At 32.2% G+C, this 24925-nt stretch overlaps 5 protein-coding genes across 5 annotated transcripts; 3 read left to right on the forward strand and 2 right to left on the reverse strand.

The window, feature by feature from the left end:
• Nucleotides 1-231: 231 nt before the first annotated feature.
• Nucleotides 232-3360, forward strand: LOC114393308. Its single transcript, XM_028354597.1, has 4 exons — nt 232-528; nt 654-809; nt 1257-1535; nt 2859-3360. Exons 1-4 carry the CDS (start codon nt 445-447, stop codon nt 3135-3137), a joined length of 798 nt encoding a protein of 265 aa, XP_028210398.1. The 5' UTR covers nt 232-444; the 3' UTR covers nt 3138-3360.
• A 389-nt stretch (nt 3361-3749) lies between these two features.
• LOC114393309 (CASP-like protein 1D1) lies at nt 3750-6300 on the reverse strand. Its single transcript, XM_028354598.1, has 3 exons — nt 5727-6300; nt 4328-4454; nt 3750-4195 (listed from the first exon to the last, which is right to left on the reverse strand). The coding sequence occupies exons 1-3, from the start codon at nt 5951-5953 to the stop codon at nt 3968-3970; spliced, it is 582 nt and encodes a 193-aa protein (XP_028210399.1). The 5' UTR covers nt 5954-6300; the 3' UTR covers nt 3750-3967.
• A 6521-nt stretch (nt 6301-12821) lies between these two features.
• On the forward strand, nt 12822-15647 carry LOC114392230 (CASP-like protein 1E2). The gene is made up of 2 exons (XM_028353282.1): nt 12822-13097; nt 15078-15647. The coding sequence occupies exons 1-2, from the start codon at nt 12871-12873 to the stop codon at nt 15412-15414; spliced, it is 564 nt and encodes a 187-aa protein (XP_028209083.1). The 5' UTR covers nt 12822-12870; the 3' UTR covers nt 15415-15647.
• Nucleotides 15648-17916: 2269 nt separating this feature from the next.
• On the forward strand, nt 17917-19377 carry LOC114391851. The gene is made up of 2 exons (XM_028352845.1): nt 17917-18228; nt 18393-19377. Exons 1-2 carry the CDS (start codon nt 17983-17985, stop codon nt 18756-18758), a joined length of 612 nt encoding a protein of 203 aa, XP_028208646.1. The 5' UTR covers nt 17917-17982; the 3' UTR covers nt 18759-19377.
• Nucleotides 19378-19720: 343 nt separating this feature from the next.
• Nucleotides 19721-24607, reverse strand: LOC114391850. Its single transcript, XM_028352844.1, has 11 exons — nt 24336-24607; nt 24145-24249; nt 23902-24056; nt 23711-23804; nt 23552-23622; nt 23364-23470; nt 22715-22836; nt 21519-21607; nt 21066-21125; nt 20494-20598; nt 19721-20391 (listed from the first exon to the last, which is right to left on the reverse strand). The coding sequence occupies exons 1-11, from the start codon at nt 24436-24438 to the stop codon at nt 20272-20274; spliced, it is 1131 nt and encodes a 376-aa protein (XP_028208645.1). The 5' UTR covers nt 24439-24607; the 3' UTR covers nt 19721-20271.
• Between the last annotated feature and the right edge of the window lie 318 nt (nt 24608-24925).

Here is a 24925-nt window from a genome sequence, read left to right on the forward strand (position 1 = left end):
AACACTCAAATAATATTAAAAAATAAACCCCAACTTAAGGAGGATAGTTAGAGATGCCTTAAATGAAAGAAAGATGATCGAGGATGCATATCTATTTGAAATTAAAGATTAAACAAATCAATCTCATTACGTAAACATCAACAAATTAAAACCACTTTTGCGGTCACAAAGCATTTTCCCGAACAAGTTTAAGATAGTAGCAAAGTCCTTCATTAATTTTATTTTCTAGAAAGAAAGAAAAAAAAAAACTCAGTCATCAGAATGATTAGATTTGACAAAGTGGTGGTTCACTGACGCCATGTAATAGAAGTTAGTTTAAATTGGAATAAAAAGGACACATTCCTTCTTTTTTCCTTTTCATTGTACCATTAAATTAACACCGAAATCGCCGAATACGACTAAAATCAAAATCACAACACTGATCCTTTCATTTGCAAATTGCAAATGCAGAAAGGAAAAGCGGATTCTATCTCCATCATCAGCTCCCTTCCTGAAGATGTTGCCCTCAAAATTGCTTCGCTACTTCAGGTTCGAATTTGGTTGGAAACCCTCTTACAATTGTATTGTGATCACGAATTTCAATTTACCTTACATAGAAAATCTTTGATTTTTTATTTACCCTTTTGTGTTGTTTTCAATTTGGTGCAAAAAAGGTGCGGGATTTGTGTGCCTTAGGTTGTTGTTCGATGTTCTGGAAGGAACTCTGCTTCTCAGATTGCATTTGGGAGTCTCTTGTCAGAAACAGATGGCCCTCACTCTCTTCCTTCCATTTCCCTTCTTCTTCTTCCACTCATTCTCCCAGTTTCGAGGTATCCACTGATTCTCCTCTTTTGGAGGAACGCCCTATTTGTTTTTCAACCTTGTTTAAACAAAGTTTGGTACTTTTCGAATTGGAACTCTGGGTAATCATCATCTAACTTCTAAGCCCTAAATTTGATTTTTTATTCTTTTCTTTAATATTCAATATTTTTTAACCTTTGTAGGAAAGAACTTGGTCCCCTGTTAATAAATTGAGTAAATAGTAAGTACATAAACAAACTAGGTAAAAAAAATGTATACTGTCAACGAATTAGAAATTGTCACGGATGGTAATTTTGTTAGCATTGGCATTAATTACCTTAATACTGTCATCCTTTGCATAATTTCTAATTGGTTAAGATGTAAAACCCATTTGTACTGTCACTGCATGGAAATTAAACTGTATTAAATTCTGGTTATATGGTGCTGATGTATTGGTGGTTGGATGTATAGTACAGAAATTGTTTGTTTGGAAAATTGGGTTACAGAAGTGGAGGAAATTGTACTTGGAGAGGCACGTGGAATTGGGAGTTAGAGCTAGGTCTGTTGTGAAGTTTCTGGAAGCTTGTTCTCGTTCTGAATCACTTGAGGTTGGGGACTATCTGAAAGCTGTTGACACCTTGATTGGTACGATGTTTGGGTTTGAAGACGTGCAGAGGTTCTTGTTCAACCCTCAAATGAATGTGCTGATTAACTTGGTTGGGGTACACTACTGCCTCACAACCCTTGGGATTCCGGTATTCCCATTCTTTGACACCCTATTTTGATTTGTTCATGAGTCTTAATAATTAGTGCCCTTAGAACACTGATTAAGGAATGATAAATAGAAAATTTTTATGAAAATTACATTGCATTGGAAATCATGGGGGAGTGCATCTCAATAAAAAAAACTTTTCACTTTTGATTCCTTGATCAATACCCCTTTAGGGAACTTAACTAGTTAGCATTTTCGTTGTTTTATTTACAGTTTAACTAGATAAACACCTGTTTCAGATCCCACATATTTTTTGTTCCTTTCAAAAGGTAATTGCTTCATCATTGGTTAACTTGGTGTCGCTTGGTGATGATTTGGATAATTACTATGCATGAGTTTATCAAACTGTCTTTGGCTTATTGGCAATGGTATATATGCTACTTTTATTTGCTGCAAGGTTGCAACTAGAGAACATGATTAAACATGGTTGGACATTTGCCAATTGTGAAATCCAAACAGCTGTTTGATTGCATGTAATTGAGTTTATTCAGGTTTATCTCAGCTAACCATTTGTGCTGAATTTCTTTTGCTTGTTCGTTTCACCACATTTAATTAAGAAAGTTTATTTGTTTGTTTCCTTAATGCTTCAATTTTTTCGTAGTTATTCTTAATCTTTGGCCAATCAAATAAAATATCTTTTGATCAGTTTTATGTAGGGTAATAATATCATGGTAAACTTAAAAAAAATGACTAAAAAAAATCCATGTGCCACATGCTCAAAAAATACTTGTTGTGTGCGTGTGTGCTTTTCATGTTTCTTGAAAATAAGAAAACATGCCATCTAACAGTACCTAATCTTTTGTCATTCATTGCTTTGTTCCCAAGTTTGCATCTTTGAAACCTTTAGAAATAAGTGGTGTCTTTTCATCTTTTACCTGTTTCCTCTTCCTTTGAATTTCATTTCTATCCTTTATTCTTTGATCCTTCCTTAGAGAAATAAAAAGGATAAAGGTGAACCACGGCCTGTAATATATATTTTCCCGCTTCTTTTGTCCTCTTCCCCAGAAGGCTTTTACATGGAAATTGTTCTACAAGATAGTGCAGTGCATCACATATTTAATTGAATAGATGTTTGCCTCATAATTATGTGGACTTGGTTCTGGGCACTTAAGTAGGTAAACAACTGGATCAAATTATGTAGATGCCTGTTAGCGGGTTGATCTAAATTGGTTTTCTCATTCTCTGCTAGACATGTAACGATCAAATCTATTTAACGCTTAAGTCTTCAGCCTTGGTGATGGAAAGCATATGAAAACTTTTGAAGGACTAAACCAGAGTGATATGTATTTGATGTCTTCATTGACAGGGTGACAATCTTGTAGAAGCCCTTCGGATTCATGAGATCTCAGATCGGCGTGTCTGCGTCAGGTGGTGGAAAGTTGGTAGATGGTACTATGGCTTCCGCATGAGGGATGAGTCACATTCTCGGTGGGTTTCTTTGGCAGATTTGGCAACAGAAGATGATGAGCATGTTTTGGGAGTGCTTCGCCGAGGTGCTGTTCATGAGGTTTTACGTGTTCAGATCTCTGTGGTTGGTCGTCCATCAAAACCTTGGTCTTGCAATAGCTATACGGAGATAAACTAAAGTATTGATATCTATCTGAGTTACTGTGTATAGTTATGGTTTGTAAAGTTCTGTGGTAATAATCCATGTATAGTTTGCCATCAAAGATAAGACAATAATAAGTTCATAATGCTTGTTATATTATTTGAACTCCGTATCTCGTTGTATATAGCTGAGACTTGTTAACTTGATATATGGCAGCACCTCAATGAAAATAAGCCTTAAAGGTTTTGGTAATTGGTAATGTTACTTGTTAGACAGATTTTGGAGTTTTGTTGTTGTATACACATACTGCAAACTAGACCTTTCATGTGAATGATTCTCAAGCTTCTAGTGGCAACTGACCACAAAACATGTCCTTTCAAATGCTGAGGCATCGCCTATATCCACTGTTAACAATTTCTCTTCACTCTTGATTATTAGATTTTAGAAAGTATCCTGCAAAGTATTAGATGCTAAACAGAATTAGTAGTGTTTTATTCGTTGCAGCAAATGCTATAGCTTGCGTGGGGAAAATGCTCATTTTTCTGGTTGACTAGTATTAATCCCTAGTAATTGCAGCATTGGCTTCCAATTCCAATGACTTTAATGCATCAATAACATGGTATTCAATATTATTTTTGTGGGAACATATATAATTAAAAATTTCAATTTATGTCACGAATGTCATGTAGTAAAATACAACTGAGGTACTTGGAGGGGAAAACACTGATTTACAAAAAATAATCAACACAACTGAAGCAATACATTAAACCATCTACACACTCTTAACAATTACTGAATTACTGAGCACGCTAACTTTATAAACAATAAATGAAGATGTGTGAATGCATGATCCATGTTCCTTCCATCTACTTGGGGACTCGGCTATGAATGCTGTAAGCTGAAAGCCAAATGAGCAAGACTGTGACAATGCTTCCAAACAAAGCCACTGCTATGGAGGCACCAACATGCCTACAGAACTTATCGTAAACATGGCAAATTTTATTCCAACCCACCACATGGCTGTTTCCCTTCAAACCCAAATATGCTACACCCCCAGCTGTGCCTGTTGCTGAGGCTATTATCCCCAATATCAGCTGCAAAAGAGTCATCATGCTAATTTATTCATTTGTTATGCTTTCATGTTGATATATATAAATTAAAGCAAGTTAGTTTGAGAAGAGAAGATGAATAGCAAGGTGAAAAAAACGGTTTATTGGATTAATTACCGCATCCCATAAGATAAAGTAGAGGAGCAACTTGGTTTTGAGGGCTGGCTTGTTACTGGCAAAGAGTGATGCAAGTGTTGTAATGATACTGTAGAGGCCAGTAACGGACAATGCAGCTACAAAATACCTGCATGTATATCACATTATATGTCAATTTGCAAGTGGACAATAACAAGTAATATTGAGAAGACTTGTTTGACAAAAAATAGATATTGGTGAGAATAAGGCATTTTAATAAATAAATTAATACTAGTTGTATGTAGATGGTAGACTTTGAATCTATAAATGAAATAAATATTATATATATATATATATATATAAAGGAATGATTAAATTTAAAGATAATGACATCAGGAAATTAGAACAGAGGAAAAAAAATACACATACAAGAAAATAACACGTATTAAGCAAAGCCATCATGGACGACTTTTCCTTCAAAAGGGATTTTTAGCTTGCAACTTGTCAAGTTTTAGATGCTACAGAAAGTAGTCCAAAAAGTACTACTAAAGAAAATCAACTAGTGTTGATCTGAAAATTGGCTCTGGCATCCTTTAAGCACGTAATCTTAGATAAAACCCCAAGATTCATATATATGGGGGAAAATATGAGATTGAAAGGGTTTTAGCTTGCTTCTGACCATACTTCTTGGAAAAAAAACAGTTAGATAAAACCCTTCACATGGGAAGCAAGTCATAGATAGCGTTCTTCCTTTGAATTTGAAAGTTGAAACATCTAATCGCTGAAACATGGAACCTATCTGTCTTTTTGTCGTATACAACTAATTAAGGTACGAGTATCCCTAATTTGTGTCTACCAATATTTCATTTGCTGGAAGCATAAAAACAAAGTTGGATAGTGGATATACTCCTATATCCCTAGTTAAGTCTCATAAATTACGGAAAATTTTTCGATCACATAAAGAAATGCTGGTAAGCTTAATATACTAATCGAATTTTATAATTGATTCTTCATGACAAGAAAATTGTCATTTGATGTCACATGTTGCAAATAACCACATAAAGAGGCATATGGCAAAATACTTGCAGCACCTTTTTGCTTGAAGAAAAAGGTATGTTTCTTGATAAACTTCTTAGTAACCACTACTAAGAGAAAAAAAAGAAGCACAGTGAATTAAGCTTTTTTTCCAAAGTTAAAATTAGTCTATACATAAGTTAAAATCAGATTTTGGAAAACTTGTACAAATTAATTTATATATAAGTTTTGGTTTTTAACCAAGTCACATGAAATAGTGTGATCCATATTACCAACCTTACTTAATAAGATAAGGCTTTATTTTTAACTTAGGAGAAAAAATATATTGTTTTTCTTAACTTATCTATATGATAGTTACAATAAATGTAGTAAATATGCTAAAAACTTGATTAAGTATCCAACTTACACAAAGGCTGGTGTGTATCTGAACTTGGCTGGCCATGGCACAGGCTGTGGCACAAGAATAACCTCTGTTTGATTACCAGTGACGATCACCACAACAGCTACCAGTGATGCTGCAAATAACACAAACCTTAGGATAACATCAAATTTAAAGTAATCAACACCCGCAGGAGCTGGAGTTGAAGATGATGTTCTGTATTCAGTGTCGCCATGCTTGTCTGTAGAAGCCATGTGTTGCTTTGCAAGGTAGCTTGCTAGCTTTTGGTTTTGATAATAATAAACTTAGTGGTGAGATATAACAGATAAGGATAGTTGAACAAAACAATGATATTCTGCAAATATATATAGATGGATATGGACTTGGGGGGAAAGCCAATGGAACCAGAGAGGTGTAAAAACAAATGAGTTGGAGTTTCCTGCACGTTATATTATATGGTTGGTTTGAACAGTTGCTTGTTAGTTGGTGTGGACGTGAATGTGATGAGCCTCATACATATATACAGCTAATAGTCTGTTAGAATATTTGATATGCGTAATCTCAAGTCTCAAGGTTTACATGGAAAATTAATATATCAGAATATATATTTGACATGCTTGATTTCAAGGCTTACATTTCAAACGAAATATATATTTGGTTGCCAGCTAAATAACTTGGTAATTGTAATCTTAGATTCGGATAGTGTGTTTATTATATTTATATGGAGCCACAGGCAAGAAACATAACATAAGTGTTACATCCATGACTCCTTAAAAGACGTTTCTTGTAGTGCTTTTCTAGCTCTCCCTTGGCAATTTCTGGTTTGGAGGATAAGAATTGAACTAATTGTCTTATGTGGCATTGATGTAGAAAATGTACGAAAAAATCATATGTCGTTGATTTCCCCCTAATCATGATTGAATGAATTTCCAGAATCAAAGTTGTAGTTCATTGTGGTTGGTAGAATAGAAGATCAGAGGGGGAAAAAGAGCAAATAGCAGAAAATATGCATATCTGAATACAATATAATATTACTCTTTGCACGGCCCATTTTTTACACTCATTTTCATGTGCACTTCTATCAATTAACTACCTCTTAAAAGTGTAGAATTTGTAAGTTTTGCTTCCTTTTTTTCTTCTACATATCATAGTGTTCGGTTCATTTGTTTAATACTTTTCTTCTCCAGAAAAAAAATAATCAGAAGTTTAATTTTTATAAAAGAAAATTGAAAAAAAAAACTTAAATAACTTTTAAATTAAATTATATGCATTACCCTCTCGTGTTAAACTAATCAATACTTTAAAAATATGCTACTTACTTAGTCTTTCTCTTTTCTTTATCCTAAACTAGACAGTAAAATGAATCTTTTAGGTTCAAAAGGAACTTCTAAGCTAAAAGTTTCAAAAAATTTCCACTCTATTTTAAAGCTCCTACTTTAAACTTTAATTTTAAAGGGAATATTATTAAACAAACAAAAAAATATGTTGAGTTTTACTGATAAAAAAAGTAGGAAAATTATGTTAGAAAGTATTAACGTATTTATATCATAGGTCAAGAGAATCTAATTCTAGTTAAGTAAGATACGTAAATTATTATAAACTTTCGGACATTATTTTGATTCATACAAAAAAAAAAATATACTTGTATTATAGAGAAAATGTAGAGTTATTAGCCATGGTTAAATTCAATTGCACAATTTAATCTCAACTTAATTACTGTAGAAATTATATAGAGAATAAATTGTGTGTGGCTGCTCCACATTCTTGAACTTTTTCTTCTTTTCCTTTGAGATATTTTTGGTGGGTCATATAGAGGAAGGGTTAGCCGGAGCAATTGCGGGATACTGTACTCTTTTGCTTAAATTTATCAACGTCATATCCTTTGACTATTTTTATATCTTATCTTTAAATGAAGAAAGGGTCCAATATGTTCAATCAATCACACAAAACTTTATGTGAAACATCGGAACCTAACTAAAGCTAATGAGGCTGCGTACTCTGTGATTTACCACGCTATCAATCTTCTACCATTCTATGGTTCTTTAAATATATAATTAAAAAAAAAAAAGACAAAAGAAAGGGAAACCAGACTATACGCTGCTCCAAAAAAAGTGAAAAAGAATCTCCTTTGTCTTCTTTCAAATTTTCTTATTTTCCTTCATCATAAATAAATTCAAATATGCATTCAAAAATAGTTTCTGCCAATCTTTGAGTTCAGACTTGGCCAACTTTTGTGTACATCATTTGTAGACTTTCAATTTGAAATACGGAGTGTGACCATTTTTCCAACAGAACATTCACGAATTCAATTATACGGGCGTAGTTCAAATCAAGAACATTGATGAGTGTCGTATGCATGATGTCACACTGGGATAAGTTCTATATATATCTTCCATCCATGTACATGTCATGTATATTAATCCTCGTCATAGTTGTACGACAACGCAGTTGAATTAACAACTGGTTTTGGTCATATTCAGCCAAATGACCAAGTCTCCCCCTATCTTAAATAATCATTCTATATAATATAAGGGCACGAATTAATCAATTAATTTACCCGATGCGTTCAGATAGGCAAGAAAGTTGACCAGGAATTTGTATTCACATTTCATTTGTTTGAGTATTCGGGTTAAATAACTCCGCAAGAAAAAGAAAACAAAATTATTTAATTTGCACATCCAGATTCACAATCGCTTTCCGTATCAAATGTGTATATTCTACTTCTGTGTTCGGCTTCCTTTTTTTTAGGATTTTCGGTGTCTCGATGCATAATAGTCAGAGAAGAAGTTAATTAATTATCATTATAACATGATTTTTGGATTTTGTTTTGCTACGTTCCAGTGATCAATTATGAAGAGCTTCAACTTATCTAACTTGCAGGTAAACTGGAACTGGAAAATAACGTTAGCTGTGCGTCTTAGTCTTTCACCATTGGTAAGCAACTGAAGTTTCGTGAAGGTTGAAAATTTGACACACACTAATGATACTACTATTGGACTTAGAACACAAATAGGTGCAAAATCATATTATTAAAAATTAATTTGAAGACAATAGATCTCACGGTAGGTAATATTTGTATTAATAAATTAAAATTGGGTTTCACCAATGAATTTTCAAGTACTACTAGTTTTCTTTTTCACAAGTATCTTTTTTTAGAGTAAATCTTGTTCTAGATACAATTTGACAGTAAATTTAAACACTTCTAAAAAACTGGAACCTTAATTAATCATGTTATAGGAAATTAGTCCATTTTGCTAGACTTAATCCCACCGGTTCTAATACTAATAGTTAGTTAAAAAAATAGTAAACAAATTTTTTTATTAAACTAATGTAGGGAAGAAAAGGATTTTCTTATTTCTTTTTAGCCTTTTATTTAGAATAAGTGTATTTACACCTTTTTTTTTAAAAAAAAAATAGTCTTTTGTTACTTTTTAAATGGAAATTTAAAAATAATCATTTGAGCTCAGTTAAATTAAAAAACCTGACACAGAGTGAAGAAACCTTATATTATTTTCCAATACCCATTCTCTCTAGACTATTTAATTAACTATATGTTAATAGAAATTGTGTCAAGTTTTTAGTTTTCAATTTTTATTGTTATTGAAAAATTGTTTTACGTTGAGTTAAAACCTAAACTTATATACTAGAGCAAAGGCACACCTAGCTCTTATGTCACAATGTGACATGGACATCGGCTTGAGCCCAACCCGAGGAATGAACAGCTACAGTCATTAGGTTCTACAATGGACAATTATTATTTCTATTTATTTATTTTTTCAGAAACTAAAGTATTGTTTATGTAATTCTAATCGAGTTGGCCCAACACCTAAAAAATGTATTACCCTAATATCATAAAAAGAAATTATAGTTGAGTTAGATGAGTCTTAATATTCATTTGAGTATCTAACCTTCTGTTAATTTAGAATTTGAATTCGAAAATCACAAGATAAAAAATGTTATTAATTGATTCACGTATTGGATAGTTATAAATAATTATTTTACATCATATTAATTAGTAAATAACAGCAGGGCTCATCCCCTTGTATGGTAATTAGTGAGAGGAAATGGTAGGGCAAATCATAAAGATCTATTGACCTGGTCTATTCAGTTGATGATAAATGCGTGTGATTACCCAGGATTTGCACAAGATTGGTATATCAATCTAAATTTGTGGAGTTTAATGATGCTAGCTACCTTGCAATTGCATGCAGTTTGAATGTATGGTTTAGCCGTTGCTTTTGCCTTCGCTGGCATGCCATGGTATTATTGTCTGCCAACCCGCAAGTGGCCTGTTTAATAAAATATTCATGTTATATTACTTCGCTCCATAAAAACAACTATTTATAAGATTTTTTTTCCAATTTTTTTTGTATTAATTTTTTTATCAAAATGTTTTAAATTACTTTATATTTTTTAGTCAATAGACAATAAGTTTTATAATAAGATGGTTTTTTCTCATTATGAGAATTGAAGAAAATAAATTGACACAGATTAATAAAATCAACTGCATAATCAATATTTTCTCTCTGAATTAATTGATTAGATAAAATAATGAATTAGTGAAATAACTCAAATTAGTGAGATGATGAATTTCAATAATTTCATAAGAATTGTATTACGTATACAGTAATTTAAACAATAATATTTTTTTTTACAATTGTATGTCTCGATTACATTATTTATTCAATCTTATATTTATCTCTTATTCTTTTTTTTTAGTTGTAAATTTTTTTGTACAATTTATCATACAAATGACATTTTTCTAATAGTAAGGACAATTTTTAAAACTGATAAAACTTTTTAATAAATTTAATATCTTAAAAATACAAAAAATGAATTTAGTAACCTTTTAGCTAACATATAAGAAGATTAATAAAAAAATTATGAGTTTAACGATAAGGTTTTGATGATGTAGAATTATTTTATGCTTGTAGTAGTGTTTATTTCATTTTTTTCGATAGCACTTAGAAATTAAAATTATTTTAGCTTTTGATAGACAGAGAACAAATGCAATAATAAAAAATGTGTAGAGCAGGTTTTGGTACCAATCACAAAAAGAAAAAAGGGTTACGAGCAGGACCCTGATCTCGGGCTATCCTTAAAACAAGGGATCATGGATACAAACGAAGCCACATATGAAAGATCTACACAACATTTAAATGGAGTAGTTGACAGGTATATATTATTATTTCGGAAAACTTAGGTGATGCAATTAAGTCACCATGATTTCGTATCATGCAATTTTTTCTTACTAAATTATAGAGCGTCGCCACCTTCAGTTTAAATTTGTTAATCTTACTAATAATAATAAAAGAAAACAAAACATTCATTCAATTTGTAAGACTACCTGCACCACACACAATTCTTTCATGGATTTGAGTCTCTAAATTTAATTAATGATTGAGAATTTTGATAATATCAAATGCTACCTCCATTTCAAATTAATTAACGTTTATACTTTTTCACACATATTAATGATTGAGAAATTTTCTTTGATATTAAAATACTAATATTTCAAAAGAAAATATTTAAAATTATATTATATTTTATTTAACCGAAAACATGGAAACAAAAGTTCTAGGTATAATAATTGAACTGAAGTTGTTATTTGTGTAGGTAAACTACACAGGGCATTTTTTTCACACGAGTCAAGATATACGGACCCAAATATTGTGATCACCGAACCCCAAATGTTCAATGACGAGTGAAATTAAAGAAAATAATACAGTTACAAGAAAAAATAGTGTAAACATTGACATGGTGAATAAAAAAATTAAAAAATGGAGTGTGATTATTTGGGTGTGTGTTATGGTTGGCAAGTTGGAAATGTTTGAGAAGCATTTATATTTTTTTTTATTTCAAGAAGCATTGATATTTGATATCATATCAGTTGCTTGGCTTGTCTACTCTCTCACGCTAATTACTGCTTGTCGACAGCTACAGCCTACAACAACGTGTTATAATTATTGCATCATTTCCTTTTCGTCTTAAATGCCTTTCCTCATTAGGCCCAAGTCGCATTCCTCTCACAGTACGATTACACTACCTGACAAAAATATAACCAAAATTTTAAACATATTCAATAGAATTTAATTTTCATATATTTTTACTGTAAATTTTCAATTAATTATAAACCATTTTAAATATATTTTGTAGGATTAAATTTTATAAAAATCAACAATTTAAGTACATATTAGTTTTAAAAAATTGCACCATCATCAGTACATTACAATTTAATTCCACTAAATATAGACAAGTATTGAATGAATAAAGTGATAAAGTAATCACTAGCACATACTTATATAGATTTTAAAAAATGTGTTTAAATATAGTTAAAATTTAATTATATCTAAATTTCAACTAAAAGTTTTTTTGTCTTCTTATAATTGAGTATAGAGAAAGCACTTATACCTATCCAAAATGAATGACCGTACCCTAACAAAAATTTGAAACGGTCAACAGCGCCTACCTGTGAAAATAAAAAAAAAATCTGCGGATATATATTATTTTTAATACCCAATATTGGCAAAGTACTCTTTAAAGATTCCCCGAGTTTTATTAAACTCGATTTTAAACGCGCTCATGAAAATTTATAGACTCTATTCATAGATTAATAATATTTAAATAACTAAATCTAAAAATAATACATCATTACTAAACAATAACTCATAGAGATTATAGTAATGGTAGATCATTTCTATCAAGAATTTGATGTTATTAGAGAATAAAAGTTTGATATTATTAAAAGTGAGAATTTTGCATTTGAAAATAACATGCTAAATGAAAATATGTTAATTGTTAAACAAATAAAAAATAATTTATATTTTGATCTAATTTTTTTAACTTACTAACTCGTTGATTTGGTGGTAAACTCTCGAGTTTACTTAGAGTTTATAAAATTTATTCAAAATATACTAAAAAATGAATTTATTTAATACTTAACTCAAAAAATATAAATGGACTCATAAATTTATAAGAATTAAACAAATAATTCAAAAATTTGATAATCATGATGTTCATTTAATTTCCTCGAGCAAGTTAGTGGGAAAATGGAAAATGAAAATGCCCCTTCTGTAAGGCACGTGACATGAGTAGTATTTAAGATGTGAACACCCCGAGATTTGAGAGACATAAATATTAAGTAGTTTGTTTTCTGCATGTTAGGAATAGGATGGAGGGGGTTGAGAGCAAAGAAAGAGAAGTGATGGTGGCAAAACCAGTTGCAGTGGGTGTCAGTGATTTGCTTCTGAGGCTGTTGGCCTTCACAGTCACTCTTGTCGCTGCTATAGTCATTGCGGTCGATAAGCAGACCAAGGTTGTTCCCATTCAGCTTTCAGATTCCTTACCACCTTTGGATGTTCCTCTCACTGCTAAGTGGCATCAAATGTCTGCCATTGTGTAAGCTCTCTTTCTTTCTTTTCAAATTAACAATCTTCTTACATTCTATACTCTCCCATCCCATGCATGTTTCTCTTTTTACGGATCTTACCTAGGATTTTCCAAATATCCTACTTAATATGCCGTACGTTCACTTTTTTTTTTTCTTTCTTTTCGGTGAATCACACCAATTTATTGTCGAAATTGTTGCCACTTTGTCATCTATATCAATCACTAATTAACGCTTCATTTCGTGAATCTATATATATATCATTGGTCAGATTTTTTATTCATTATATCATTAATCAAATTATTTCTCTTTGTTAATTAATACAATCTTTCTACTTCTTTTAACAAACATTTTTTTTATCTATACTCTTCACTCTGTTCTCTGTATCTCTATTATTATTAGCAAAAATGAGTGGTGAACACTAATAAAAAGTTGTTTGATACTTAAAAAAAAAAAGAAAAAAAAACAAGATAGATGATATAATATATATATATATATATATATATATATATATATATAGAAAGAGATATAAAGAAAAAATAATAGATGTTAATAAGATAATCAGAGTGAAGAAATTTTTATTGGCCTATCAATTTTAATATATCTTTTTTTCTATTCACCGTGACTTGAAACTGAACATTCTAATTAAAAGAAAATAATCAAATCTTTTCTCACTTTCAATCACCAAACGATGGTGATGTATAACTAAACTGATGGTGTCAATCTTCAGACGATTATAACATGACGCTAATATGTCAATTTACAAATTATTATCATAAAAAAATACAGTAGTAATTTTTTTAATCATATTCTTAGAAATACGTATGTTTTTGGTACCTTCCTTTTTCTTTTCTTTTTTTCCTTTTTTTATCTATCCGCCTCAACTAGGATCCATTTTTTCTATCTTAATCGAAGTTAATTCTCCAAGCAATTCATTTACACGTCATATTAAATTTTTAGAAACCAAGCTATACTTTTTTTTTATTTGGAAGGCGAAAACCAAGCTATACAAATACAACCCTTTAATATATATGTAGCCTGATGTTCTTATAAATGTACTGGTGTATATACTTTGGGAGGAAAGGGACAAATAAGAAATTGGAAGAAAGAAAAATAATAGATGTAATTGATAATATAATAGGAATGAAAATGAAATGAACAGGGGTGTAAGATTAGTATGAAAATTGAGGTGAACAAAAGAAGAATAACAAATATGAACTGTGGAATTAATGGGAGGATTTTGATATTTATTGTGTTATTATTTAGTAATAAAAACTAATTACATTTATTATATTATAGTTTATACTTTCAAACAAAAATAATAGCAAGGTTACTATTAAAGAAAACAAATAAATATGTCGTATTTCATTTTGTCAGTAAAAAAAGAGAGTCGTACTTCATTTTCAACTTATTTATATTGGATAAATATAAATTACATACAGTTTTGTCATCTTAATCCGTTATTAAGCTGAAAATGTTCGTTATTACTATTAGCAAATATGGTAGCTCCAACCCTTAATGTTCTGTGCGGTACAAAAGATAATTTCATTCAAGAAAAAGGAAAGAAATTAGTTGGATACAATGTATTATTATGCTAAAAATCTTGTCAAAAATACTAGTTAGAAAGTATAATAGAATCTATTGAACACATTAAATACTATACTTTTAAAGTCTTGGTTAGTTTTTGCTTTAATTTAATACTCCGTGTATGATACTTGAAAGCTTCCCATCTGCCATTTTAATGCTGGCATTTATGGTTGCAGGTTGGCCAATATGATTGACTGTGACCTCAAACAAATTAATGTCGAAGTTATCATTATTAAGAAGTTTATATTTTAAAAAACAAATCATAATAAGATTATTTTTCTTCAAATTAATTAAATCACCAATTATAGGTGCATGGATCATGCATTGAAATTACGAAAATCCAGAGCGCTTAAGTTTATAACAGTGATTAACACTATATGTACAACAATATTTTGACGTACTAGGTACTTTCTGGTGACCAATGCAATAGCATGCACGTATGCAGTCCTGTCTCTACTCCTTGCCCTCGTGAATAGAGGTAAAAGCAAAGGCTTGTGGACATTGATCGCTGTCCTCGACGCATTCATGGTGGCTTTGCTCTTTTCCGGCAACGGAGCCGCCGCGGCAGTTGGTGTCCTTGGCTACAAAGGAAACTCTCATGTGAATTGGAACAAGGTGTGCAATGTCTTTGGGAAATTTTGTGATCAAATGGCTGCTTCAATTGGTGTGTCACTGATTGGATCATTAGCATTCCTCTTGCTCGTGATTATTCCTGGGGTGAGGCTTCATCGGAGAAATTAGTTAATAAATTAATAAACCTAGTGTTATTGATTATCCAATTTAAAGTTTATCTTGAGATATTTAATTGTTATTGTAACATGTGTGAGAACATTAATCGTTGTCGTGAGTCCTCAAATCAGGTTCCAGTCTATTATGTACAAGACACGTGTTTTATTCCAAATTAACTATTTAGTGTGTGCGGCAAAATTTGGACTTATAATAGGTTTGATGCAAAATATTTCTCTAAATAGCTATATAAAATTTGTTAAATTATCAGATTGAATGAATATAAAAAATTATTTAGAAATATAATTGGAATATTATGTTTGGTGTTTTTTATAAGGAACAAATAATAATATATTTTAAGCTGTAACTTTTTTATTAAGAGATAATACAGTAGTACTATAATGTGGATCTAGATCTCTTCTCCAGCTCGGCCTAATTAGATGGATTGATGGAAGGCACTAAAAAAAAAGGGTTGGCACATATAAATGATTTAATGGAATTCACAGACTAAAGCTGGATCCCTAGCCCAGGAGGCCACATACTAACCCCAATCTGAAATATATATATAATATTTTAAAAACTAAAATAGAGATTGAACTCTTAAGGGTAAGTCTGTTTTTCCATTAATGCAACCTGGCTCATTTCCCACTTTCTATGAAACTTAACGTGACTGAAAAAATTCTTAGATTCCAGTACAGACACACTAAAGTCTAATACCATTCTCTGATTGTGTTTATTATTGGCTTTCTAACTCCCATCGTTGAGACTAAATTGGTCCAAAGCTTCAAAACGGAACTCAGACTCCAAATAAAACCTCCCCTTAGAATCTTCAACCCAAAATCTCATCAAAGTTTCTCTTGTATATTTTTAATATTATATCACTTCGCTACAATATTACATCACTTTTCTTACTTTAATGAATTCATTCAAATTTTTACTTAACAAATGCCATGGACCCACCAAATAGAAGAGCATCGAGTTATATGCAGAGAAATCTGAAAAAGCTATGGAACCTCTACCAGTTTCTCTCCAACGATAGCTTTTTGCTTCTTTCACACGTCAGCAGATAAATTCTCGTTGAAATTTTTAGAGTACAAAATTATGGAAATATTTGACACATCTTCTCTCTTTCATTTCACTTCTACTCCATATTTTTTTATTATTTCTATGCTCATTTCTCATTACATAATTTATCATATTTATTATTTTCTTTTCATTCTTTTATTTATTTTTATTTAATTAATCATTTAATTCCTATACTCGTCATCTTTATGTTCTAGACTTTAGTTTCCATACCTAAAAATTCTTCATTTTTGTTCTTACACGTATTTTTTTAATCCATTTTATTCTCTGCCAGCCAAAATCTAGAGATTAAAACAATTAAAAAATATAAAGACTATTTAGATATAAAGATTAAATAATTAATAAAATCTTTATTTATTTTTCTCTATTTCTATGTTCTTAAAAATAAAATGGAGTAAATATTTACCATTCCTCCTGGATATTGAGAAGGTTACAAAAGCATTAGCTAATTAGCTGTGAACAAACAAAGTGAAAAGAAAATTAAGTTTGTGCTTGTTGTGACAGATCAGCCTTACATATATATTCCGAATGCTTGATGGGACAGACAGGTAGGTAGCCCGTAGACGCCTTCAATCATAAAATTCTGATACAATATTACGACACACAAAGTATAAGGAATTAAAGCTTGAGCATGAAAACGGATTTGTTTACGTTCATAAACATGACTGACTGAAATCCACTATTATAAAACAAAAAATCAAGTGACTGCTAAATTATGACGGTTTGTGAAGTTGATAATTACTAGTAAATGGTGCAAAAAATCAAGTGTAGTACTAACACTTAACAAGTAACCAATGATAATATAATAAATGACCATTGCTTGTGTACCCAACTTCGTCCTTAGATGATGATATTGTAATCATAGCAGCTCCCGACACCAGCGATTGCTCTATGCGTTTCCTTGACTTCTATTCCAAAACAATTCTTCTCTTTTCATTTTTAATGTTCATCACTTTGTGGGTCCCAACTTCTGCACGGCAACAAGTCGGTTATTTTAGTCTCTGCTCCTTTTTCCCTCTGATTCGGTTACTCTGCCATGCATGAATCATAATATATCACGATATGGGAAGGTGTCACAATCACAAGGCCATGGCCACGGGGAATATAATCAATTACCCACTACCTATTATTATTTTCCTACAAAATGTAACCATTTTGTGCAAGCTAGTGTAGCCCTTACCCATTAGAATCATAGAAATGGCATCATCAATCCTCTTTTCCTTAATTAGTTTGACTTGAATTGAGAAAAATTCCTTTAAAGTAAGTTTAGATAATGACAATAAACAAGATAATAGAAAATATATAAAATCAAAGTGCATATATATAATTGGTTTAGAAGAAGTACAAAAAAAAAGGCACAATATCTCCCAAGAGGAAGCATATATCTTTTTTCTGCAGTGGTGTACTGACAGTTTTTTATGTTATTTTCTCTTTCTCTGAATTTCCCTTGAGGAATACAAAGACACAAGACGATCGAGTGAGGAAAGTATATTGACCAAGATGCAAGGCCACGCTGAAACTAATAACTCTATCATGGCACCGCTCTCTCAAATCCCACCTTCTTCTTCTCTTCACCCTTCAAACATTGCTGAAACGGGTAACATCTACACCACCACCTCCAGAAAGCGTGTTAAGAAAATGGACCACACCAATTGCGAGAGCCTCAACGTGGAACGTGAAAGAAGGTCGAAGATGACTCAAATGTTCACTCAGCTTCAAACCACTGTCCCTGGTGTCTTACCTCAGGTTCATCATCAATGATCATTGATCAATATACCCGTTCCAATGTTCTGTGTCTTTTCAATAATCTATGCTTCATGTTTTGAGATTTTGGTTATATGGGTTTTGAATGTTAATGTCAATATTAATGTTTGTGAATGACCCCTTTTTTTTGTGTTTTGGGGACACAGGCTACAAGGGAAGTGATTATAAACGAGACAATTAAGTACATTAAGGAGCTTGAGATGAAGATGCAAAAGCTGGAGGAGTTGAAGGAGTCAATGAAAGAAGGGTCCATATTGCTTGCATGTGGTAACAACAACATGAATTGCTCCGTCACGGTTTCTGTCTCTGCTAATGTTGCATTCTTTGGTATTCAATCCCTGCCTCGATCCGGTTTGGTCTCGGTGATCATGAAGGTGTTCTGCAAGCACCGAGCTGAGATTTTGGCTGCAAATGTCTCAGTTAATAATGGGAAATTGATATTGGCAATCACGGCGATGGTGCAAAATGGTGGTGTCGTTGAAAATATTAGAAGACAAATTTTGAGTTTGTAGGTTCAAACTCTTGCTTTTAATTTTTAAACGGAGGACATTAATTGCACGGTGTTTGAGTTTGGTACCATGTGTGTGTTTTGTTTACACACACACAAGGGGAGCTAACCCAATACTATATTATAGAGAGCAGAGATTATGATTCGTGGGAGAAGAATTAGCAGGAGGCAGTGATTATTCTGTTAAGTCAAAATAGTCAGATTATATGGTTCATTGCATTCTGTTAAGTAGAAACTACTTCCATTTTTCTCAAATCTAATGTGAACAAAAAAAAAATAGTAAAACTCGAGTTGGAGATGTATATCCAAATATACGTTAAGAGACGTTGAATGGCTAGGTAGATCCACCCAGACACCTTGGGCATGTACAGGCGTTGAGTTGGAGTTCCTGTTTCAATATCCCTTCAACAGTAATTAGACTGGGGCATGTACATGCGTTGTAACTTTTACTTTACTGAGAAAATTTTCTCTCCCGAGACTTTTTATCCTCAACTCTACATTTTTCTGTTCCTTTCATTTTCTTTCTTCTATCAATTATCCACATAATCCTTTTACCACACATTCCCTCCCTCCTTGTCATTACCCAATGCCGATCATTGTTGGTGGGGAGTTAAGCTCCGACAACATAGGCACAACGGCAGTTAACATAGTGGTTCTCTAGAGTCCATAACAAAGCATAGTAGGCCATAACTACAATTGTTTTCGGGGTGAAAACTTTGTTTGGATAATGGATAAATTATATGGTTTCATTGAGAAAATTATGGGTGTTATTTTGAATTGTTTAGAGGAAGCGTACATTGTATAGTGTCATCAAATGGTGTATAATTATATTTCTGAAATCTAAGTTCTTTGAGTGTAAGTATTGTTGGGTTGCCCTTTGATCTTTTCAATCCAAGTTCTTTGGCAAAAAAAAACTTGGGTTTGACAGAAGAGTGCATATGTAGTAGGTCACTATGCACACAGTCATTTAGCATTTAAATAAACAAGTTAACCCATATTACCTACAATTCGTGAATAAAAAACAAACATTGGTTCAAGACTTCAAGTAGAACAATTGAATGTTACACTTACACCGGACCTTCTGCTCGACCAGTTGACACAAATTGCAACTATTAGGCCTTAGCATTCCTTCGCGGTAGGGCCCACTTGAACTAGAGGTTAAAAAGCCACGATTGTATCTTTCACTTGAAGAGAAACAAAGCAATTTCTTGCAGTTCAGAGTAGAGGACATGTGCTAGATTATTTTTGTCCCAACATAATCTACTGATATCCAAATTTCAGTTCTCAAAACACGTACTAAATCCCACTACTATGCTACCAAAACCGTAAGTACTTGTTGTACAGAAAATAAGAAATAGTAAGAATTGAAGCAAAATAATAATTTTTAATTTAGTAATCAACGTTTGCAATGTTCGCAGACTCAGTATCTAACCAGGGCTAGGAAGCATCCTGGTAAGGAGATACTCTGCAAACAAGCACATTCTGAAACACAATGTCATCAAATTCTGAACTCCATGCTATCGTGGAATACATTCCTTTCTGTCCAGGTCTTCCAAACTTACATTTGCATCAAGACCCACGCTCAGTAACTCACTAACCATGACAAGGATATCAGATTTCAAAGAGGCTGATAATGCCTGTCAGAAAAGCCAACAAAAAGTATAAAACAACTGTAAGAGTTATAGCACTGCAACTGAACCAAGACGTCAAAAGAAATCTTCATGACCAAGATAGTATACCTTTCTGTCCTCTTCTTTTTGGTGCTTAATAACTTCCAAAGGCCACTCGGATACAAGCTTCTGAAGTTCACCCTTGATGCCTGATTTCTTTGTATCAGACAAGGTCTAGTAACGGTTGAGTCAAAAGAAGGAAGAGTTATTTATACAAAACCATGCAAAGACAAATATGAACTTATTATGCTAACTGTCATTCTAATCAATACAACTGTCACCACAACGAACACAACATAGGTGAACTTTGAAGGCTTAACATCATTAAATCAACACAACACCTCACATCCAGGTCATACCTACTCAATTAAATCACAAGTTCATCACCAGCAATGATCATATTCATATCAGATAAAACAAAGCAACAAAAAAACTTTTTATCAAATATAATTGATTATCAATTAATTTAACATATGTTCATATCTAAACTGATTTTTATTTTAATCAATATTTTCAGGGTAATATCCTTACAATTTTATCTCCCGTTGTTTTATTTCCTATTGCAGAGGCATTTCTTAGTTTTACTCTTTGGCAAAGAAATTTACAAAAATGAAACGTGTACAAGAACAAACAGTCCATACCTGATTTAGAACTTGAATGACAGCAACTGCATCACTGGGTTTACGTTCCAACAGTAGACCCTGTAAAAGTATAAAAATCAAGCTTACACTTACTTTCTAGGAAATCTGGTATGACCCAACCCATTACTAATTCTACTGGAAAGTGGAAACAAGCATCAACATTGAAATGAAGTTCAGGCCACTTATATTAGACGAATGAATTAAGAAGCATTTTTTTTTTCAAGAGAAGCTAAACTATTTTTACGGACAACATATTAATGAATCAAAGCAGGCCCAAAACACAAGCAACTCTGCATTATGGATGTTTTCACAGAGTACGATATCTACTAATCAAAATCATTGAGATTTTGTGTGATATAGGACACTCATAGCATATAAACTTGGTAACTGCAATATAATCAAAATTAATTGTCAAATCAGACAATGGTGTAGAATTGTAGATAGATTTGCTACCTTGACACAAGAAAACCCAGTTATCAAAGTGTGCTGCTTCATTGATTCAGATCTCAACTTTTCTATTTTCCATAATGACTCAGTGTGTCCTACAAAAAACAAAAAACAAAACGAAATACATAAATGATTAAAAAATCAGCATAGGCAGAAATGATTTTAGAAGGCACCAAAAATATATAGCATGACCTGGAAATATCATATTTACATACTTGAAGTGTTTATTAATTTAGTTGATCATAGAAGTTTGGAAAAAAGATATAAAAAGAGTCACAATAATTTTTCCTCAGCATGATTTTATCTGGGACTATTTTTCTTAGCATGATTGCTAAATCAGTGATGGTGCTATTTTATTTGGGACTATGCAATAAGTCCCAGTGTTCTTCACTACTAGAAGACAAAAGCAGATGAACACAATCAGTTGATCATCATCCCTCAAAGCTCAAATATTTTTATTTTCAGAAGAGTTTATCATGTAAACCAAATCTACTATGGATATTTTATATTGGTTTTGTATACAATCACAGTTAGCAGCCAACATCATTACTAAATTATTAGATTCCAACTGCCTATACAGAAGACAATACAATATTATTAGGCCAAAATGCAAGCTATCAAATAAAAAAAAGTAAGTGGAAGAATTCAAATCATTTGTCTAAAAATATGACGTATCCCAGATTCCCAGACCAATTAAACAAAGTTAGCACCTACCTTATACTGTCACCAAATAACAGCAAAAATCAGTTATATAAATTTTTCTAACACCAAAATCCCCAAGCCACTTGTGCTAACTAGAGGATGCGCATTTGAAGAAAAATTGTGCGAGTACAATTCAAGTGCAACAGCCTCCAGTGAAAAAAAATATCAATGGTAGAGCCAGTTCATAACCTTGATTTTCTCATTTTATGAAATTACATTTACTACCAGATCTATGTAGTCTCTTGGGCTTCTTTCAATTTTTTTCAGGACTAAGAAACAACAGCTTTGCCACCACAGGAGAAGATGAAAGTTAAGAAAAACTAAAAACCAGCAGAAACTAGACAATTTATAAATCTCCATGATGTATTAAATCTTAATTAATGTTCAATAAAAGAATCCACTTTGACAAAATGCTATTGAATTAAAGCTGAAAAAAGCTCACAAAATTAGGCAGACAAGAAAAATATGAAATCACAAAAAAAACTCAAAAACATGCATACCTCTTTTGGCAGCAAATTCCATCCATGTTTCAAATGAGGTTTGTCGTAGTTTTACGCCAGCCATGACAAACCTTTTTGCATACTTATTAATCAACTCCCAATCATCTGTATTATAACAAATGCTGCAAATGATCAACCCAGGTAACAGGTTAGAGACATATGCAAGAGAACGAAAAGATCATAGCAAAAAGGCTTAACCCAAATAAGGATAATATAAGTTCCTCTATTTATATGCTTTAATGTCATATCACAATAGTGGCAATACTAAAGACAACCTTTATAGGTGTAAAGAAAAAGCTAAGTTGTCTCTTTTTGTCCTGATTTGCTTCACTTTCAGCTTCATAGAAAGATTTGGGATACCAAATACATGTTATAATGCATCCCTACATTTGCAATCTAGGAAATTTATACAAACCAATGGTATTTTAGACTTGTAGCCTTACACATAAACAGGAACCAGTTGCCTTCATAGTCATACAATCAATATACTAAAATAGGATTTGAAATGAGTCTGCCAGCCAGCAACTAAGAATAGTCATATCTACTAAATGTCTAGTTACTACTTTTGGAGGTAAAATCCAAATTCAAATTTAAAAGACCACTCTGCACTACAAAACAAAAATGAGAAAATGTTAGAATTTCAATATACCTAAAAATTATATCTGCTGTGCCTGGTTGCAGTGGTAAATCATTCTTCTTCAGAAGCTTCATTACTTCCACCAACAGTTTAGTATCATTGTGGTTCTTAGCATACGTCTGCAGCAAATTGACAGAAACTCACCAATTAAAAATTGGAACAGAATCAAAGAATTCAGAACATTAATATGTCAAAAATACCAGTAAATGGTGAACAGATGCAATATTTGGAGTCAGTCCATAGACATTATGCTTCCACAAAGCCTTCATTCCTGTATGCACATTTGCCTCAATATCTCATATCTTTTAAGTTTCACAAATGAAAAAACACAAGTGGAAACACCAGTAAAGTGCACAAACCAAAATCAAGAGCTCCTGCATGAACACATGCCTTAGCAACTTCTCGGCAAAGATTGCAATTAAAATTGTCATGAATTCGAAGATTCGACAACCTCTGCTTACAAAATATGTTAAAAATCATCACCATAAACAGCAACAACAACAACAACAACAATAATTTGCAACAGAAAGGAGAATGAATAGAAACTAACAAATCTGCGGAGGTTCTGCAAAATGTCGAACAGAAGTCTAATATCGTGCTGCTGTTTGCAATTTGCAATCATTGACCATAACCAAGCATTTGGAGGCATTGATCGTTTAACTTTTACAGAGTCAAGCATTTTATCGTATAATTCCTTCACATCCTCTACATTCAGGATTCAATAATATAAACCAAACATCGAAAAACGAAATCTGAAGAGCAATTAATACGAAACAAACGAATGAAGATGAACCTGATGGAGTTGCTTCAACGGTATCCATTCCGGAAGAGAAAAAAGCCTTCGACAAACAGTGTACCGGATCGGTGTTCACTTGCCGGGAATCACGTTGCGCGAGCCCTGTCTAATTCAACAGCTACGAATCGTTAAATAGATCAATTTAAACACTGATTTTAGGAAACGTTTCTTCGATTTCTCTAACGGACCTGAGAAGAGAGAGAGCGCGGTGGAGTGAGGAGCTTCCGAGGTTCGGAGATGAGGAAAGAGGAGAAGCCAAGAGGCTCGGCGAGCGTTAGAGAAAACTTGCATGGTTCAGTGTGAAAGAACCGAGTCACGACTCAGTTGTGGGTTCCAGGTGGCGAACTCGGTATGTTTAGGGAGGAAGAAGCTACAAACGAACCCTTTGGGTTCAGGGTTTTCGAGACAACAACAGAGAAAGACAGAGAGTGCTTCGGTGGAACAGTCTACACCTTTGTTAACATGAACTCGTATACAAATTAAACTTTCTTTCTTTTTTTTCCCCTTTAATTTGTTATTTCAGAAATATTTTTTAACTAAAATGTGACTTCTAATCTTTTATAAATAAGAACAATAATATAATGTTTTAAAAAAACTATAATATATTGATTTTAAAAAAATCTAAAAGATTTGAATTCGATTCATGCATAATCCATTCGAGGACCAAAAATTCTAAAAAAAACTTTTGATAAACAAAAAAAATTTACTTTTTCATGAATCTTAGATTAGGAAATTATGATTTTCATATTTGGTATACAATTAATAAAAAAAAATCATT

Source organism: Glycine soja, chromosome 17 (genome assembly GCF_004193775.1).
Source record: "Glycine soja cultivar W05 chromosome 17, ASM419377v2, whole genome shotgun sequence".
NCBI classification, from domain to species: Eukaryota; Viridiplantae; Streptophyta; class Magnoliopsida; order Fabales; family Fabaceae; genus Glycine; species Glycine soja.

What these genes read in the sequence shown, in the direction of transcription:
- LOC114393308 (XM_028354597.1), top strand. Translation starts at nt 445, where the DNA reads ATGCAGAAAGGAAAAGCGGATTCTATCTCCATCATCAGCTCCCTTCCT. An exon ending in AAATTGCTTCGCTACTTCAG is followed by an intron (nt 529 to 653) that starts GTTCGAATTTGG and finishes GGTGCAAAAAAG; the next exon opens with GTGCGGGATTTGTGTGCCTT. An exon ending in TCACAACCCTTGGGATTCCG is followed by an intron (nt 1,536 to 2,858) that starts GTATTCCCATTC and finishes CTTCATTGACAG; the next exon opens with GGTGACAATCTTGTAGAAGC.
- LOC114393309 (XM_028354598.1), bottom strand. Translation starts at nt 5,953, where the DNA reads ATGGCTTCTACAGACAAGCATGGCGACACTGAATACAGAACATCATCT. An exon ending in AGATACACACCAGCCTTTGT is followed by an intron (nt 4,455 to 5,726) that starts GTAAGTTGGATA and finishes ATATACATGCAG; the next exon opens with GTATTTTGTAGCTGCATTGT. An exon ending in ACTTTATCTTATGGGATGCG is followed by an intron (nt 4,196 to 4,327) that starts GTAATTAATCCA and finishes ACTCTTTTGCAG; the next exon opens with CTGATATTGGGGATAATAGC.
- LOC114392230 (XM_028353282.1), top strand. Translation starts at nt 12,871, where the DNA reads ATGGAGGGGGTTGAGAGCAAAGAAAGAGAAGTGATGGTGGCAAAACCA. An exon ending in CATCAAATGTCTGCCATTGT is followed by an intron (nt 13,098 to 15,077) that starts GTAAGCTCTCTT and finishes TTGACGTACTAG; the next exon opens with GTACTTTCTGGTGACCAATG.
- LOC114391851 (XM_028352845.1), top strand. Translation starts at nt 17,983, where the DNA reads ATGCAAGGCCACGCTGAAACTAATAACTCTATCATGGCACCGCTCTCT. An exon ending in TCCCTGGTGTCTTACCTCAG is followed by an intron (nt 18,229 to 18,392) that starts GTTCATCATCAA and finishes TTGGGGACACAG; the next exon opens with GCTACAAGGGAAGTGATTAT.
- LOC114391850 (XM_028352844.1), bottom strand. Translation starts at nt 24,438, where the DNA reads ATGCAAGTTTTCTCTAACGCTCGCCGAGCCTCTTGGCTTCTCCTCTTT. An exon ending in TGCAGAACCTCCGCAGATTT is followed by an intron (nt 23,805 to 23,901) that starts GTTAGTTTCTAT and finishes TTTTGTAAGCAG; the next exon opens with AGGTTGTCGAATCTTCGAAT. An exon ending in GGAATTTGCTGCCAAAAGAG is followed by an intron (nt 21,608 to 22,714) that starts GTATGCATGTTT and finishes TGTTTTTTGTAG; the next exon opens with GACACACTGAGTCATTATGG.